Source organism: Eptatretus burgeri, chromosome 17 (genome assembly GCF_056783735.1).
Source record: "Eptatretus burgeri isolate ZD-2024b chromosome 17, Ebu_testis_v1, whole genome shotgun sequence".
Lineage (NCBI taxonomy): Eukaryota > Metazoa > Chordata > Myxini > Myxiniformes > Myxinidae > Eptatretus > Eptatretus burgeri.
Window position 1 is genome coordinate 20,764,434 of NC_140977.1, and position 18,526 is coordinate 20,782,959.

Below are 18,526 nucleotides of genomic sequence, written 5' to 3' on the forward strand. Positions count from 1 at the left end.
CAATCAATCGTGTAAAGCACTTGATGGGTCTCATCTTCCGAAATTGCCAAATTACTGTTTTCATGGCAACTATTTTTTTATTTATTCGGATTTCACAAGTATCGTGCTATGCATGACATTTGTTGTCGAGATCCTGCCCTTCTAACCGGGCGTAGTGGCGTGCGCCTGTAATCCGGCTACTCGGAGGCTTGGGTTGGAGGATCGCTTGAGGACGGGTGCTCTGTGCGGGGCCGCGCTATGAGAGGGTGTAGGGCAGCCCAGAATCATGGCGAAACCCAATCCATATCCCTGTGTCGTAAGAGGCGACCAGGGTTGCGTCAGGAAGGGCATCCGGCGTAAAACCTGTGCCAAATCAGTATGCGGATCATAACGGATGATCCGCTATGGCGACCCCTCACGGGAGCAGCCGAAAGAAGAACAACAACATCCTGCCCTCCTAAATAATATAAATTGGAGGACATATTGATTTATTTTTATTTCTAATGAGAGCATTGCTTGTCTGGTTTGTAGAGTGGTTTTATCGCTCCCTGGTGGAATGACGATCGCTTTCATAATCAGTCGTACATTATGGCAGCATAAATATGTTTCATTCGTACAATACATGTGTCTATTTTGTACCCTCCTTGTATGCATTCTCTCTCTACGCGAGCTCACCGCCCCTAACCGTGCAACGTTTCCTTTGTTCTCCATAGGGTAAGAAGGACGTGGCTCAGATCTTCAGCAACATCGTCCGGCGACAGATCGGCACACGTTCTCCAACTGTTGAGTACATCTGTGCCAACGAGAGCCTGCTCTTCCTCCTGCTCAGAGGGTGTGTGTGTGATTGCTGGAAATTGATGAGCTGGAGGGTGCTGAAGAAAATAGAAAAACAAACAAACCAAAAAACTGAATATATATATTTTTTTCATCAACTGAAAGTTCATTAGTGGTGACACACTGTGGGAAGTGAAGTGCGACTCATTTCAAGCATTAGTCTTAAGAGCATAAAGGTGAGGGCTCGAAACCTCGGCCGCACCTCACTTCCCACGCCAGCAAGTTCACTCTGGCTAACCTCCGGTTTTATAAAATCCATTGTTTATTTTGTTTACCGACACAGACCGGCACGAGCCTTCGCCGATACTGGAATTCAATTGGGTTTTTGATAAGTTTCAACACAGATTTTTTTTTTCCTCCATGCCCACAACCTTGACCCACCCTGTACTTTGCAAGGTGTGAGAGTAACCGGAATTTATTAATTTTGTCAGGCAATTTGTTACTGAGTGAGGATCTGTCACCATTTGTCAAATGCTACAAGCAGAGAAAAATGCATGTGGCCTTTTGAACCGTCGCACACAAGGATTGATTAATGCTGTGAGATGGCCCCTAGGGGTCGCAGTATAACGCAACTTGATGGTGACATCACGCTGTTGCTGTTTGTTGGAGAACAGATTATAAACATCTTCATTCCCAACCGCAAAACTCTGTCCTAACGGTGCTGTACTAAGGCAGTAGATAATGCATTAATGTGACAGATGATGCTTATTGGTCATAAATCGTGCAGCAATGGCTGTAATGGAACATCATTTATCTTGTTTTTACTATGCATATTTAAGGGGTCTTGTGACTTCAAGTCCTTAACTGCTCCCCCTCCCCCATCCAACCCCAAGGCTTCAATCCCCTCCCCACTCCATCTTCAACCCCCTCTCCAAACTCATTGTCCCTCCCTACCCCCCTCACTCAAAATCGCTGTCCTCTCCCCCCCCCCCTTTCTTCTTCAAGTCCTCAACCAAGCCCCAAGTCTTCAAACCCCTCCCCACCCCATCTTCCGTAACAATAGCAGTTTAAGTGAGCTAAATCATAAAAGCAAAGTATAAGGTCATTTGTAATGGAAAAAATAATATACAACCAGAACTCATCGGGATCTTCAACATCCACCAAAGACCTTTCTATTGATATGGGTTTATGGTCCCCAGTCAAGTAGTTAAAGAGAAAATCATCAGAGAAATGAAGAAACAAAATAAGGCTTTTATTGCATTAGTATCCTTTCCTCCCCACCCCAGCCCCAAGTCCCGACCCCCCCCCTCAGCCCCAAGTCCACGACCCCCCTCAGCCCCAAGTCCCGACCCCCCCCTCAGCCCCAAGTCCACGACCCCCCTCAGCCCCAAGTCCACGACCACCCCCTCAGCCCCAAGTCCACGACCACCCCCTCAGCCCCAAGTCCACGACCACCCCCTCAGCCCCAAGTCCACGACCACCCCCTCAGCCCCAAGTCCACGACCACCCCCTCAGCCCCAAGTCCACGACCACCCCCTCAGCCCCAAGTCCACGACCACCCCCTCAGCCCCAAGTCCACGACCACCCCCTCAGCCCCAAGTCCACGACCACCCCCTCAGCCCCAAGTCCACGACCACCCCCTCAGCCCCAAGTCCACGACCACCCCCTCAGCCCCAAGTCCACGACCACCCCCTCAGCCCCAAGTCCACGACCACCCCCTCAGCCCCAAGTCCACGACCACCCCCTCAGCCCCAAGTCCACGACCACCCCCTCAGCCCCAAGTCCACGACCACCCCCTCAGCCCCAAGTCCACGACCACCCCCTCAGCCCCAAGTCCACGACCACCCCCTCAGCCCCAAGTCCACGACCACCCCCTCAGCCCCAAGTCCACGACCACCCCCTCAGCCCCAAGTCCACGACCACCCCCTCAGCCCCAAGTCCACGACCACCCCCTCAGCCCCAAGTCCACGACCACCCCCCTCAGCCCCAAGTCCACGACCACCCCCTCAGCCCCAAGTCCACGACCACCCCCCTCAGCCCCAAGTCCACGACCACCCCCTCAGCCCCAAGTCCACGACCCACCCCCTCAGCCCCAAGTCCACGACCCACCCCCTCAGCGCCAAGTCCACGACCCCCTCCCAAACGCCAAGTCCACGACCCCCTCCCAAACCCAAGTCCACGACCCCCCCCAAACCCAAGTCCACGGCCCCCAAACCCAAGTCCACGGCCCCCAAACCCAAGTCCACGGCCCCCCAAACCCAAGTCCACGACCCCCCAAACCCAAGTCCACGACCCCCCAAACCCAAGTCCACGACCCCCCAAACCCAAGTCCACGACCCCCCAAACCCAAGTCCACGACCCCCCAAACCCAAGTCCACGACCCCCCCAAACCCAAGTCCACGACCCCCCCAAACCCAAGTCCACGACCCCCCCAAACCCAAGTCCACGACCCCCCCAAACCCAAGTCCACGACCCCCCAAACCCAAGTCCACTACCCCCCAAACCCAAGTCCACGACCCCCCCCCCCAAACCCAAGTCCATGACCCCCCCCCCCTCACCCTGTAGTTCTGTGGCTTAGCTCCTAATTTTGCAGAGATCGTTACATGCTGGTCCAAACTTGGTACAGTTGTTAGTTGGACCACATAAAATATTCTTCAGGTGGTGCCCAAATTACGACTCCCGGATTGGGGTTTTGCAAGATGGCCGCTGCCTCCATTATCAAAATTTACCTTTTTCACCGTAACTTTGAAACGAAAGGACTTGGGGAAGTGCAAATCTCAAAACTTCCAGTTCTGATTTTTGAGCTACGGTTGGTTCTCTCCAGGGGTCTCTACTGACTTTTTTTCTGAAAGAGAAGCTTCCGGTCGTTGTTTGTAGCGTTTTGACTGTTTATTTTGTTGCCTCCATGTTTACTGTGTTTTCCTAGTTTGGTTTTGTTTCAAAGCTTGTGCTAATTTGGTGAGTATTCGTCAGTCTTGTCATATCGGGGTTCCCTGAGGCCTACCCGTCTTCCCGTCTATGTGCACGATCATGTTTATTTGTATTCTCTCCTTATGTTTACCCCGTGTACCCCGCCCCATCCCCCTTCCACAGATCTCCTAATGTATCTGTTCCCCACTGTTTTGTTTCCCTCTCCTGCCCCTCTTGTCTCCTGCTCCCCTTGTTATACGTTCTGTGTGTTGGCTGTTATATGAGCCTCAACATTGTATATTTTTTTTAAACCCCCAAAAAACCAGTGCCTATACCCACTATTTCAAGGGAGACGATCCTAATGATTTCAAAAGCCATGAGGATGGCCTTTCGACACAGCAAACCTTCAAGGCTCACGTGAACAAGCTCTGTACAATCATGTCAATTGGTAATCCCTTTATCGAGGAATCGCATCAGCTAATGTCCTTTGACAGTCATGTCTGTGTGGAACAAGCTGTGGTATTCACCTTCCGCGGCACGGAAAAGCTTGGAAAATAAATTTAATGAAATTACGCCAGTGGGTTCATTTATATTCAAATTAGCAATCGTGGTGATGCAACGGATTAGGCTATTAGGATAACGATCACCTCTTGACTGCTCAGTTATTTCCGTGAGTCCAAATTACTCTGAGTAGTTGCCGCTAATTTGTTGTTTTTTTTTCTAAATTCCCACGGCTCTGTGACAATATATACATATCCACATACATTTATACACATAAGTATACTTGTGTATGTATATATATATATATATATATATATATATATATATATATATATATATATATATATATATATATATATATATATATATCTACACATTTTAGTTACCGTATTGTGCTGGTGTTGAAGCCATTATGGCAGAAACAGTGTTATCTGGAGCTGTTGATGTTAACATGTCAAAATCCATGCGATCATTGCACACACCCCTTCCCCCTCCTCCCCTTTGGAAGGTGGTCCATTGTTTAGATGACCTGTGGGGGGGTCTTCAAAGACCAAAATGTGACGAGTCGGTTTGTGGTTGAACGATGCCCCATAACCTTTGCTTTTGCACTTGTTGAGGTCTTGTCATCATTCATCGATCTATGATCCTAACATTTCTCGTTAAAACTTTCACTATCTTTTGAAACTTTGAAAGAAAATAAACTTTGATTGTGCAGGGGGGGGTGGGGTTGGCGATGTTTTGTGCGAATAGCTTTATGTACTTTTCTCTTACGTTGAAACGTGCAATTCACTTGCTAATATTATCCGAGCAGCAATTGGCTTGAATTGAGAAGTTAAATAAATTTAATTAATTCGGTGTTTTTAAGGACAAAAAGCGTCGTCATTATTGATGTGCTGCATGCTTTGGCCTGCAGGTATGAAAGCCCAGACATTGCATTGAACTGTGGCATCATGCTGCGCGAGTGCATCCGGCACGAAGCGCTCGCTCGGATCCTGCTGTACTCGGAGCAGTTCTATCACTTTTTCCGCTACGTCGAAATGTCTACGTTCGACATCGCCTCTGACGCCTTTGCAACTTTTAAGGTAAAGGGACATGTGTACTTCTAAAAATGCATCTCCAGCGGGCAAAGGCATGTTTCAAGTCCCTTTCTACTTTGGCTCATCTGTGACCTGCACTGTAGTTCCGTCCTCAAATTAATTTTGAAAGGAGGTAGATCATTAGAGTATTGAAAATTACGTACGACCAGTGATGCATCTCTGCGTCGTCTTCACTCACAAGTTTGTGCCGTGCCCATACTATACAACTAGCATCTCCACTCACCCTTTTGTGCTCCAACATCAGTGGAGCCATGAACGACCCCCTCCCCCAGCCCATGCCCTTCCTGCTCAAGTTAAGCCCTGAATAGTTCATGCTTGAATGGCTTTGATGCCATTCTCCATGTTGAGCATATTGTGTGCAGCTGCTTATCGATGCACGTAGTTCTAGCAGCTGTTCTGACTTTAGAGCCTTATTATCCCTACGCTTCATGGGAAAAAACGGGGGGGGGGTGGGAAGGGAGAGTGGTGGGGGATATTGTAATCGGCTCTGGCTCTGTCTCTGTCTGTGTGTCTGTCCATCATGCTATCGCCTCCTTAACAGTTATGCAGAAATTCACCAAACTTGGTGGTTGTGATGGCAAGAAGATGCGAGAGCAGTATCATTTTGGCCTCGGGCCCCAGAGCAGGGTCAAAAGGTCATATACTAAGAAATGCAATTACGGACACCTTTTTAAACTTTCAAAATTAAAATTTCTATATGCAAACCACATTGGGGTGGACACATGAAATATGTAAAAAAAAAAAAAAAATTGCATCTGACCCCCGATTCGTGTCTAAAGGCCATAGAGGTCAAGACAAGTTTCCCCCCCCCCCACTCAAAATTTGATATCGGTTCACTCTTGGTGGAACTTTTTGCCATCTTTCAACTTTTCCTAATGGCGATTTGCAATGGTGTGCCATCGACTTTGCTCCACTTCTAATTGTAGCTGCTGGCACACTTGTCAGTGGTGTTGCTGCAAAGATAAATGATGGGAAAACTGCAATATACAGTGGTGTCTATTCAGATGTGGCCGCATTTGCAAAAGATTTCCATAGCTGTTTAACGAAAGACAATATGGAGGTTCTGTTTCTTGCCCATGTGTGAGTGTTGTGATAACATTGTCCATAGAAGCTGTGTTATAACGTCACTTGCCTCAAGCTCCTGCTATTCTTGCTCATGGGGACTTGGAGCTTTATCCTTGCTTTTTAGCATGAGGCGGTTGCAGGCCGTATCGTAGACACAGGACATTTTTGGGTAAGAATTGATATGTTTGCTTTTTCATGGTACATTTCGGGCAAGACAGGGTATGTTAGCACGTGGTGCATGAAAGAGTGTAGGTATGGAAGTGGGTAAATGGTGGATGTGAAAGTGTAGCATTTGAGGAGGGCAGTCCATTATGGATTTGTCTCATCTTGCACATGATAACCTGGAATGCTGTGTTTGGCAGGACCTCCTTACCCGGCACAAGATAATGTGTGCGGAGTTCCTGGAAGAGCATTACGAGCGGGTTGGCATTTGTCTATAATCTTTTTCTGTCTCTTGCCTTTCCTGTATTCTGATATTCGAGTAATTTCTATTGTGTGTTGAACAAGTCTTCGATATACCGAAATGTTTGATGCGATAGTGTGAGGATAAATTGTGGTCCTTGTGGAAGAGGTGTTATTCCTGACCGTTTGTGGTTTCTTGCATCCTTTTACCTCTTCAGATTTTTGGGGAGTATGAAAAGCTTCTGAATTCAGAGAATTATGTCACCAAACGGCAGTCTCTCAAGGTGAGTGAATAATTGGCAAGCCTGGTGAGTTTGAGAGAATGCCCGGCTTGCTTGGTGGAGGTGGACGGTCGGTCAATGAGTCGACGCAGTATTGCTTTTGAGTGCAAGAACGCTGGCCTTTCCTGACCAAGGAACTGCAACTGAATTGTTTTTGCAAAGCAACAATCAAATACTTTCCCCCCACTTTCCTCCCACCAGCTTCTCGGTGAACTACTCCTTGACCGGCATAATTTCACCGTGATGACCCGCTACATCAGCCGTCCTGAAAACCTCAAGCTAATGATGAATCTTCTGAGGGACAAAAGCCGCAACATCCAGTTTGAGGCTTTCCACGTGTTCAAGGTGGGCCGAAGTGTAAATAGATGTTCACCTCCCTTTTTAAATTTTTTATTTATTTTTGATACTCCTCTCAAGTAGCTTGGCTTCCAGTGTATTAATGTCCTACACAATTAGCAAATGACTCCAGAACACTTGATGAACCTTGTTGTTTCTTGCACTTTTTAAATTTTTTTAATTTTTACACATGCGGACGCTCTAACCATTACACTACTGAGTCTGGTTATGGATAGTTACTAATTACTACTGAATAGTTACTAATTCCAGCAAAGAACTGACAGTCTGCGTTGGTGGCACAGAAAAAGAAAACACTTAAATGTGAGAATATATAATAGAGAACCAAAATGGTTGCAGTTTTGCACTGGAAACAAACACAAAGCATTGACGTTTCAGGCCCTACCCTTCAACTGAGCAAAAAGAGGAGCTTGTAATGAAGTGACTGAGGAATATTGAATGTTCATTTCATTGATTGATTTTGGCACTTCTTGTGCTTCCTCAAAATTATTTTGTGACATGGAGCATAAGGATTTTGTTTAATGAACAAACATTGTAATGGTTACCTGGCTTGAGGCAGGTAAAATGCCTGAAGATTCCAAATGGGTGTCAGAGGGAAGGAGGAACTGCTGAGCTCAGATGTCAAACCTTATTTGCACACCATTTCAGCTGCTGGTTAATGTTGAATTTGATTTATATACTTATGGGGTCACCCTCCCTATGCCTGGTGTTGGTGTAATGGTTAGGGTGGTGGGCTTTGGATACAAGGATCCTGAGTTCAAACCCTGCTCAACTGTTGAATTAATACCAGGTGGGGTTAACTCGACCTGTCATTCTTCCGAGGTTGGCAAAACGAGTGCCAGCATGCTGGTATACTGTGTCGGAGTGGCGACCCGTCCAGGATTGTGCCCAAGAGCCAAGGAGACTGCTTAGGCAGCACCAACGCTCTGCACAGAGTATGGTCCCAATCTCCTCCTCCTCCTCCTCCTCCTCCTCCTCCCTTACCCCCTTGTTGACACAACCCACTGGTGTGATTAAGTCTCAATTTTATTCACGATGTCTCAATGCAATGCAGTATTTCAACTTGGACGATCAGGTTTTTCTGGTCTTTGTTTGGTGCTCTTCAGTAGTATTTTTTATTACCTGGCTACTCCATTTGGAGCTTTTACAATGAAAAATAAATGCCTCGACTTGTGGAAGATTTGGAACACAGACCTGACCAGAATACAACAGAACAAGAAGAACCCAGTGGAAATGGGGAGGGGGTTGGGGGGGGTCAACAGCAGGGTAGGGGGATTTTTGAGGAAGAATGGTCTTGGGGAAGAATAAGATAAAGGGGAGGGTGAAGAGGACACATAGGTTGAACACAACAAGGAGGGGGGCTGAAGATGAACAAGAAAAGGAACAAAAAAAAAAAGAAGTGGAAGGGGGGGGAGAAAACTTAATCTAATGGGCCTATCACTTCACCTGGAAAGAAAAGTATGGGCTTGGGGAGGGTTAGTTCCCATCATGTGTTTCCTTTTTGGCTGGTGGTTGCATCATTGGTTAGGAGCACGGCTATGCCGCTGATGCAGTGCCCCTATTACCAGTATACTGATGCTCATTTCACCAATCTCGGAAGGATGACAGGCTGAGTCAACCCCCTGGTAATTCAGTGGCCAACTGGGCTCAAACTCAGGACCCGAGGATCCCAAGCCACCACCCTAACCGCTAAGCCAACACCAGGCGAGGGGAGGGTTCGTGAGGGTAGAAAATATCATGAGTATGATTGGAGAACGAGCTGAGGTGGTAATGAACACCCGTCTTGAATCCCTGAAGGGAAAAATGGAATTGGACTGAGGAAGTTCTGTCCACAATCGAGAGAAACGAGGAACAAATGAGTGGAGGTGAGCAGTGAACCTGAATTTTGGTAGTTTCACTCGAAGTGGGTTTCTGGCAGATCAAATGTGCCCTACAGAAATCTGGGGTTGGGGGGGGGTGGACGAAGCAAAAGAGCAGAGGGTGCAAGACCAGAAATGAGTTGGTAGAAGACAGAGAGGCCACCGACCTGTTCGTGATGTGAAAGTGCTAGGCCCATCAGACAAAGCTTTATTGTGGGATTTTCCAGTGATTTTTTTTTTTTTAGGTCCTTAGTTTATATAGCATTGTGAGAGTCTTTTGGGAGAGAGAGAGATAGAGATAGAGAGATTTGTCAAGATTGAAAGACATATTCCAAGTGTTTGACCAGCTTGTGATTCTCGCAATGTCTGAATAGAGAGAAGGGACTGCGAAATGCTACCTGTCTGTCTGAAGGATGAGGGATGTCAAGGCACAGGTTGGAGGCATCAGCAAATAGATAAAGGGGATTTTCCAGAGTCTGAGAGATCATTCATGAAGATTAGGAATAAAATGGGGCCCAGACCACTGCCTTGGGGCACTCCAGCATCAACAGGAAGAGACGAGAGGATCCTGTTGAGAGCCACACGTTGGTTATGAGAGTGGAGGAAGTTATAAGCCAGGAGAGGAGGTGGCCATAGTAGACCAGCCAAGAAGCAAAAATGTTAAAAAAAAAAAAACTTTTACCTGCATGGAATGTTAATAGCTGGCACCCATGCTAAATCAATCAGTCATAGGTCAGACAGAAATACTAGGGTGGATGCCACTAAAAATTTTGACCTTAAAGGTCATTTCAAGGTCATTTTGTGCCCCCAAAAAGGTCAAATTTCAAAGTCATCCAAATATACTCATGTAATATATCAAAAGAAAGGTATGGAAGAGACAACCCGTTTGGTACTATTTTTAGTTCAAAATATTTATCTCAGAAGTAGGTCATGTCGGTCAAACTCCACCCTCGTATAATAATATATAGTCCACCCAAGTATAATACCGAAAAGTAGTCAGGAAAAAAAATACTACTACTATTATATAATATTTATTTAAATTGCCAAGAATAAATATATACAGATGCATCTATTGAAGTATTATTAAAAAACAAATGGCATTAGAATATCAAATTAGAACAAATGAATATGTTTTTTTAACAAAAGTTTGATGTGTATGCAATATGTATTTGACAGAAATAGTGTTCAATCTGATGGATTACAAGTCAATAGAATCGCAGCCACAGGCATTTGTACATTTCATATTGTTTTTGAAGCAGGTGCATCTAGCAGTGTTGCACTTCGTTTTGCAAGAGCAGGTCACAAGTTCGAGGCAGCACAATGGTACAGGAGGTAGCCTGGTCCATTGAGGTTTCAGACAACCTGACTCCTTCTTCCAAGCATCTGGGGGAAATGTCACAACAATAGTTTCCATCTCTGCCTGAAGCCAAATCTTGGCCTGGTAGTTGGCGCGTTGCACATGAAGCTCCAAAGCATCACGTGTTGGAGGAAGCAGTTCCAGGCCTGTCTTGGCTGTGCTGAACATGTTCAATCTTGCACGATCAATTGTTTGCAGCCCTGGACTTCCATCGACATTTCCATTTTCCACAAATCTTTGAAGAATGTTTTGAGCTATCGACGCATCGATTCTTCGAACCGTATCAATATCAATGGTATTGTTCGCTGCATGGAGAGATCCAAAAGTGCCTCGGAACGTGTAGCTTGGTGGAGTGCAAGTCCGAAACCAATATGTTTCCATGTCAACTTTTGTTTCTTAGACACTGCTGACACAACGTCTTGAGCAATGCTGCACACACTCTGCTTGATACTGTTGTCTTCTTCAATTCCCTCATGAAGATCATCCGCATCACTGAACAGTAAGCGCAGAAATAGATACAAGCTGATTGGGATAACTTGTGCAACATGTTCTTGATCAAGTCCTTGCCAACTGCTGGAATAACCTGGACTGTCTGTGAGATCTTTTTTGATTCTCAGTGCCACAGGTACCATTTCTTGATAGATATTTCCTTGATTAAATCCAACAGCACCAACATCTTCATCTTCTGTGGATTCCGAATCTGAGGATAAACCACCGTGTTGATGAATTTTTTTGTCAATGCCTTTGACAGAATTAAGTTAGACTTTTCACCAGGGTACATTATTGGTGCTCTATTTGAAAGGGGTTTGACATATCCTGCCTTTGAACCGATCATTTTCTTAACCTTTTCGTAGAAGGTTGTTATTCTGGACTGATAACTGTTATGAACAGGGATGTTTCTCTCAGCACACATGTCCTGGTATCTGCACCACACATCCGCCATGTCATAAGTATTACCTCTTGAAAGCCCAATGTCCAAATCAGAGCAGAACTTCGTCATGTACTCATCCAGATCTGGTTCAACTTCTTGAGGTGTTCCTTTAGTGCGTCGTTCGAATGTCACAAAACAGGCCAGATGATACAGGCCGTCAGATGCCATCAAGTCACTGACACTAGAGAGTCAGACTCTGTCAGACACTAGACAGTCAGAGAGAGTCAGTCAGACAGGCCTGGAACTGCTTCCTCCAACACGTGATGCTTTGGAGCTTCATGTGCAACGTGCCAACGACCAGGCCAAGATTTGGCTTCAGGCAGAGATGGAAACTATTGTTGTGACATTTCCCCCAGATGTTTGGAAGAAGGAGTAAGGTTGTCTGAAACCTCAATGGACCAGGCTACCTCCTGTATCATTGTCCTGCCTCGAACTTGTGACCTGCTCTTGCAAAACAAAGTGCAACACTGCTAGATGCACCTGCTTCAAAAACAATATGAAATGTACAAATGCCTGTGGCTGCAATTCTATTGACAGTTGTAATCCATCAGATTGAACACTATTTCTGTCGAATACATATTGCATACACATCAAATTTTTGTTAAAAATATATTCATTTGTTCTAATTTGATATTCTAATGCCATTTGTTTTTAATAATACTTCAAAAGATGCATCTGTATATATTAATTCTTGGCAATTTAAATAAATATTATATAAAAGTAGTAGTATTTTTTTCCTGACTACTTTTCGGTATTATACTTGGGTGGACTATATATTATTACACTAGGGTGGACTTTGACCGACATGACCTACTTCTGAGATCAATATTCTGACCTAAAAATAGTACCGAACAGTTTTTCTCTTCCATACCTTTCTTTTGATATATTACATGACTATATTTGGAAGACTTTGAAATTTGACCTTTTTGGGGGCACAAAATGACCTTTAAGGTCAAAATTTTTAGTGGCATCCACCCTAGTATTTCTGTCTGACCTATGACTGATTGATTTAGCATGGGTGCCGGCTGTTAACATTCCATGCAGGTAAAAGTCACAATTTTGGTTCTTGGCTGGTCTACTCCCATGGATGCCAGAGGCAGAGAGTTTGGAGAGCAAGGCAGGAAGCCAGACAGTATTGGATACAGAGATGTGTTCAGAGAAATGGCCCTAATCTCATATCTGATATTCATTATTGGGAGAGTCGAAGCAGCATGTTCAAGGTGGAGTGATCTTGTCTGAATCCAAATTGGTGATCTGAGACAAGGTTGTTGGAGAAAAGGAAGGATTTAATATCAACTGCGATTATAGATTCCATAACCTTTCTAATGATTAGAAGTAAGCTAATAGGTCTGTTGTTAAATGGATCGGTTTTTGCATTGTTATACACTACTGGTCAAAAGTTTTAGAACACCCCCATTTTTCCAGTTTTTACTGAAATTTAAGCAGTTCAAGTCCAGTGAATAACCTGAAATGGTACAAAGCTAAGCGGTAAACTGCCAGAGGTTAAAAAACATAGTTTAGGTTACCAAAAACTGAAAAATAATGTAAATTTCAGAGTTGTTAAAAAAGCCCTTTTCAGGGAACAAGTAATGGGTTCGCAACTGCAGCTGTTCTGCAGCAATGGAAGTAAATTTAAGCCTTGAAAGTTGATGCAAACAATTCTGACAGGTGTCCCAACTTTTGATGATTAGTTACAACTCCTCTGTCTATATAAAAGCAGTGTTGGAACAGACTGTGTTGCTATACCCTCTGAAACATTATTTGGACACTATTGCACTGCAGGAAGTAGTATATTGCTATCATAATGGCGAGAAAAAGACAATTTAACAAAGGAAGACAGACAGACTATTATAACCCTTAAAAGTGTCGGTCTTTCCTTCAGAGAAATTGCAAAGAAGCCAAGATGTCAGTGAGTACAGTTTCCTACACCATCAAAAGGCACTTGGAAACTGGAGGAAACTCTGACAGGAAGAGGTCTGGCAGACCCAAAGCCACAACACAATCAGAAGACAAGTCTCTGAGAGTCAACAGCTTGCGTGATAGGCGGCTCACAGGACAGCAGCTTCAAGCACAGCTTAACACCGGTCGAAGTAAGGAAGTCTCAGTTTCAACTGTGAAGAGAATACTTTGAGCTGCAGGTTTGACAGGTCGAGTGGCAATAAGAAAGCCATTACTGAGATGGCAAAATAAGAAAAAGAGGCTTTCTTGGGCCATGAAGCACCGCCAGTGGACGACTGAAAACTGGAAGGTCTTACGGACCGATGAATCAAAATTTGAAATCTTCGTTTCATCACGCAGAGTTTTTGTACGCCATCGATTAGGCAAAAGGGATGGTTCGTCAGTGTGTGACACCAACTATCAAACATGGAGGAGGAAGCGTGATGATCTGGGGCTCTTTTGCTGGATCCAGAGTCGCCGACTTGCACAGAGTGACTGGCACCCTGAACCAAAAGGACTACCACAGCATTTTTCAGCGCCATGCAATACCCTCTGGTCTACGCCTCGTTGGTCAGGGGTTCATCCTACAGCAAGATAACGACCCAAAACATACCTCCAGGCTATGTCATAACTACCTTAGAAGAAAAGAACAAGATGGTAGGCTTAAAATCATGGAATGGCCAGCACAGTCTCCAGACTTAAACCCCATCGAGCTGGTTTGGGATGAACTGGACAGAAGGGTGAAAGCAAAGCAACCTACAAGTGCAACACATTTGTGGGAACTACTGCAACAGTGTTGGGAAGAACTTTCGGAACAATATTTGATTTCCATTGTAGAAAGAATGCCACGAGTATGTTCGGCTGTAATATCTGCAAAAGGTGGATACTTTGATGAGTCAATAATTTAGATTAAATTTTGTTCAACAAAACGATTCCATTATTTCTTTTTTTATCTGCAATTGTTTATTTGTTCTATGCTTTAATGTCAGAGTACATTGCAACATCAAACTGCTTAAATTTCAGTAAAAACTGGAAAAATGGGGGTTTTCTAAAACTTTTAACCAGTAGTGTATATAATAATGCATTGATGATAGCTCATGTTCAAGGAGAATGGAAGATGACTTGGGGCAATTGATAGGGTGAGTGGAGCAGAAAGAGGATGTGCAAGAGCAGCAGAGCAGGTTTTGAGGACATGAGAGATGTTTGTTCTCACAAGCAGGTGATCAGATGAACCAGTGGAGGAGTAGGATATGTGCAGGAAAAGTGATCATGAGCAAGTCAAGAATGGAGGATTTGCCATTGGCATAAATCCAGGTCGGAAAGTTCACGTGTTGGGTCAGGCTTTATATAACGTTGGATTCTTCATTATGCGGGGGCTGGGGTGAGGTGGACATACACTCGGAGGAAAGGAGGCATAGCACAAGAATGAGTAAGAGTGCTCTGGAGAGGAACATGGCTGTAAAACGATGGAGGTAGAGGAAGGTCATTTGGGTATGAACAAAACTAATCCCACAAACTTGCAAGATGGATTAAAGTGGTTAAACTGGTCCCAAGGGACCCCTAAATTGTACTGGATTGCAAAAAATGCTGCAATATGAAAGCTAAACGAACTGTTTTCAGAACAAGATGGAACTTTGTAAATTAAATGCCAACTTGCAATATTTAACCCTTCTATTGGGTGCATCCAGATGCCTCTGCATCAAAACTGGTCAAAATCTTTGAATGCTGTTTGTTGCCTTTGTCATAAAAGATCTTGCTTTGGTCATAGAAAGTGCTTGTTTCGTCCTGCAATTAATAACGAAGTTCCTCATGAACCATCTTCAAGCATAGATATCAGTTCGGATCCAACAAGCATGCAAAGTTTCCAAGGGGGTGTAGTTATTTATACCTTTTGTCATGGTGATCTGACTGTGAAAAACAACAGGTGGAGATGTAAACTAAAAGGGGACAGTGACAAAGTGAATGGGGTAGGAAGGGCCGAAAGTGCATAATTTGGAATTTGACCCACTAATTAGTATGGAGATGTACGGTCAGGAAGGATTTTGGTTGAACACAAATGAGGATCAAAGATATGGCAATGAAGTTATGTGCAAATAAGATAGGAGGGGGGGGCGAGGAGGAGGGTTAGGCTATTTTAACCCCCATCTGTCTGTTTGTCTGTCTAAGAGCAGGATGTCTCAAAAAGTTATGGACGGATTCGGATGAAACTTGAACAGGTTGGTGTGTCGAAAGGACAAATGGATTCCACTTTGAAGATCCGGAGACGAGATCTCCAAAGATATAGAGCAGCGTTTCTCAACCTTTTTACCCTTGTGGAACCCTTGAAATAGTTTTCATGTCTCAGGGAACCCCTGCATAAAAATTATTATATACCATTATTAATATCCAGCTCTTTTATATTTTTATCGTAGTTCACGTGGTAAATATTGGTGCGGATTCGCGCCCGCCGGCGTGCGGACGGCCACGTAACTCGAATCGCGGCACGTCGCCCACCGGACGGACAATCCAGTCGTGACCCTCTCGGACTAACGCCGGGAACCAGTCACGGGTGGACCTTTCGGTCTCACCGCGATCGAGCCAATCGGCCCCCGCGTGGGATAGGGTTGCTCGCCAAATTCGACCTACCTAAGTACCCACACGGAGGGTAGACCGGGCGATCGCACCTCGCCGCAAGTCGACTTCGGACACGGGCCACTTAAGCGACCCGTTCCGTACTATCGGGATAACCGAGCGGTGTTATCGTCGGCCTTGACGGTTCGATTAATTATCGGGCGTATTCAGCCCACTACCAACCCTTTACGTGAAGCAAGCTGAGGATTCAATGAAAGAAATGACGAAGCGAAGCGGGAAACAGTTCAACATAAAGCACATTTATTCGCGATGAACGGAAAGCACACATATACAATTCCACCAAAAGCACATAGAAAAAGAAGAAGAAACACAATGCAATTTTACACAAAAAGCAAATGTGAAAGCGAAGACACAATGCAGAGCTATCCGACTACCGAGCACACGGCAACACTTATACAATTCTACTTCACAGACGGCGCCGACAACACATATTCCCAAAGCAAAAGAAAAAGAACACCCTCAAGGATGAGGCGGGCCTGAGGCCGAGACCGGGTCGGGCCTACCCGTCTGGTGATGAGACGCGGAGCGGCGATGGTGCCTCAACTCCGCGGGCCTCGCGGACAGTGTCTGGTAGGGGGTGGGAAGGGGGCCCCCTTGGTCGCACTATCTCAGCGCGGGGGGAAACAGGAGGGGGTTGCTGATGCTCGGGGAAAGGAGGATTTTTACTCTGTCTCGGGTCCCGCGACGAGCATCTCCACCTCGACCAGGTCGCGCCGTCGGCCTCCCTGGTGTGCAGCTCCCGGCACCGATGCGAGCACCCCCTCGTCTGCCCTCGCCGCCGCCACCTCTCCACAGCTCCGTCCTCTTCGCTCCGACTCCAACTCCGAACTCTTCCTCCTGCGAACTCCTTCCAACGCACACACATCCAACGCACACACAACCACCGCACACGACTACGACAACGCACACGACGACCGCAGCCGCTTATATCAGCCCCGTGGCTTCGCCTTTGACCCCCTGCCTTCGACCTTTCACCTCGCTCCCCATTGGCCCGAGAAAAAGTGAGCGTGAATGCATTTTGATCCATGAATTTGCATATAGCGACCGCCCTCCAACGCCCTGGAGGCGGGGCCAAATCGCCCCTTGCTCACCGATTGGACGGAACAAAAGTGGGCGTGAGTCGTTTTTGATCCGTTTTTGGAGCGGAAAGTCCGTGGTTTTGTACACGCTGTTCAGCGCGCGCCCTGCACGAGTCCAATACCAGTACCCACAAGCGGCGCAAGAACGGTGGCGATGCGACGGTTGCGAGGTGTGACGGTAAAGGTCGTGGCTGTTGTGGTGAAGCGGCGTTGTGGTGGGTGGTTGATGTTTGTGACGACTGTTGAGACGTGGTTGGTGGTGGTAATAATGGCGGTTGGTCCAAAATAAAGATAGTAAAAGAAAAACGGCTATCCTGAAGAGTCGCAGCACGCATGAATGACATGTATTCCCACTAGACAACGGGTTTGGGCCTAACTACACATATACTTACCGAGATACCTCACCTAAGGGACCTGAATGGTGGTTTGCGAATTTGGTAACCACAACACGACCCCCTCCCCTTTTTACAGACTCGTCCCGAGTCGTCAAATTTTCGTGTGCCATCATGTGTAGTTTTCCCCTAGTACATTTTACCTACGGATCCCTGAGTGCGACATTCATGGTATTCGTGTCCCCAAAATAAATAACCTGAGGGCTGCGTAACTACCTAAACAAACTCACTCACACGGACGACTTAAATAAAATTGCCGGCGCTAAGACAAACATGCCGGGGGCGCACTCATATTTACAGTACATCTTAACCTTAACTTACAAATTTTACACTAAACCATGGCCCAGGATCACTGAACTCTGCAAAAAGAAAACAGTTAGCAGGGAGCCAGGCTGCTCGCATGCAGTCTCTGGCTCAAAACAATGCAGGTGACAGGGAACGTGGCTGGCTGCTCACACGCAGTCCAAGGCCTTCCTTTTTGAACTGAACGCAGTGAACCACAACGGTGCATGGGCTGCACAAACGCAGTCTCCGTGCCAGCTCAAGTGGCACACGCAATAAACACAACGAATGGATGGATGAACACAACATGGTGCACGGGCCGCCACTGCAGGCCCGTGTTGTAGCTGCCAACAGGGCAGTTCTTGCAGCTTGCAAACTGTTGCCTTGATCCTGGCGCACATGGCAATGAACAGGGGGGGGGCAAAGCAAAATTTGAACGGGGCTGGTGAACGTGGGCAGTGGGCATGGCATGGCAAAGGTGCAGGCAACACAGCCCGCAGAAGAAGGCCGCTGCAGGCAAACACAGTCGGCAGACGAACTGGCCGGCACAGGCCTTGAAGAAAACGGCCAGCCGGCAGATGAAGTGGGCCGGCACAGGCCTTGAAGCAAAACACGGCCAGCCGATGGCACAGGCCTTGCAGCAAAACAACAGCTGCCGATGAAGTTGGCCGGCCTCTGCCTTGAAGCAAAACAC

The 18,526-nt window shown here is 46.1% G+C and overlaps 1 protein-coding gene across 1 annotated transcript in view; it reads left to right on the forward strand.

Moving 5' to 3' along the window:
- The window catches only part of CAB39 (calcium binding protein 39), a 49,167-nt gene that overhangs the window by 15,743 nt on the left and 14,898 nt on the right, over nt 1–18,526 (forward strand). Inside the window, exons 4-8 of the mRNA XM_085863077.1 lie at nt 693–811; nt 5,078–5,246; nt 6,689–6,748; nt 6,947–7,012; nt 7,211–7,354. Coding sequence (XP_085719203.1) covers nt 693–811; nt 5,078–5,246; nt 6,689–6,748; nt 6,947–7,012; nt 7,211–7,354 — 558 coding nt within the window. The remainder of the gene's footprint in view (nt 1–692; nt 812–5,077; nt 5,247–6,688; nt 6,749–6,946; nt 7,013–7,210; nt 7,355–18,526) is intronic.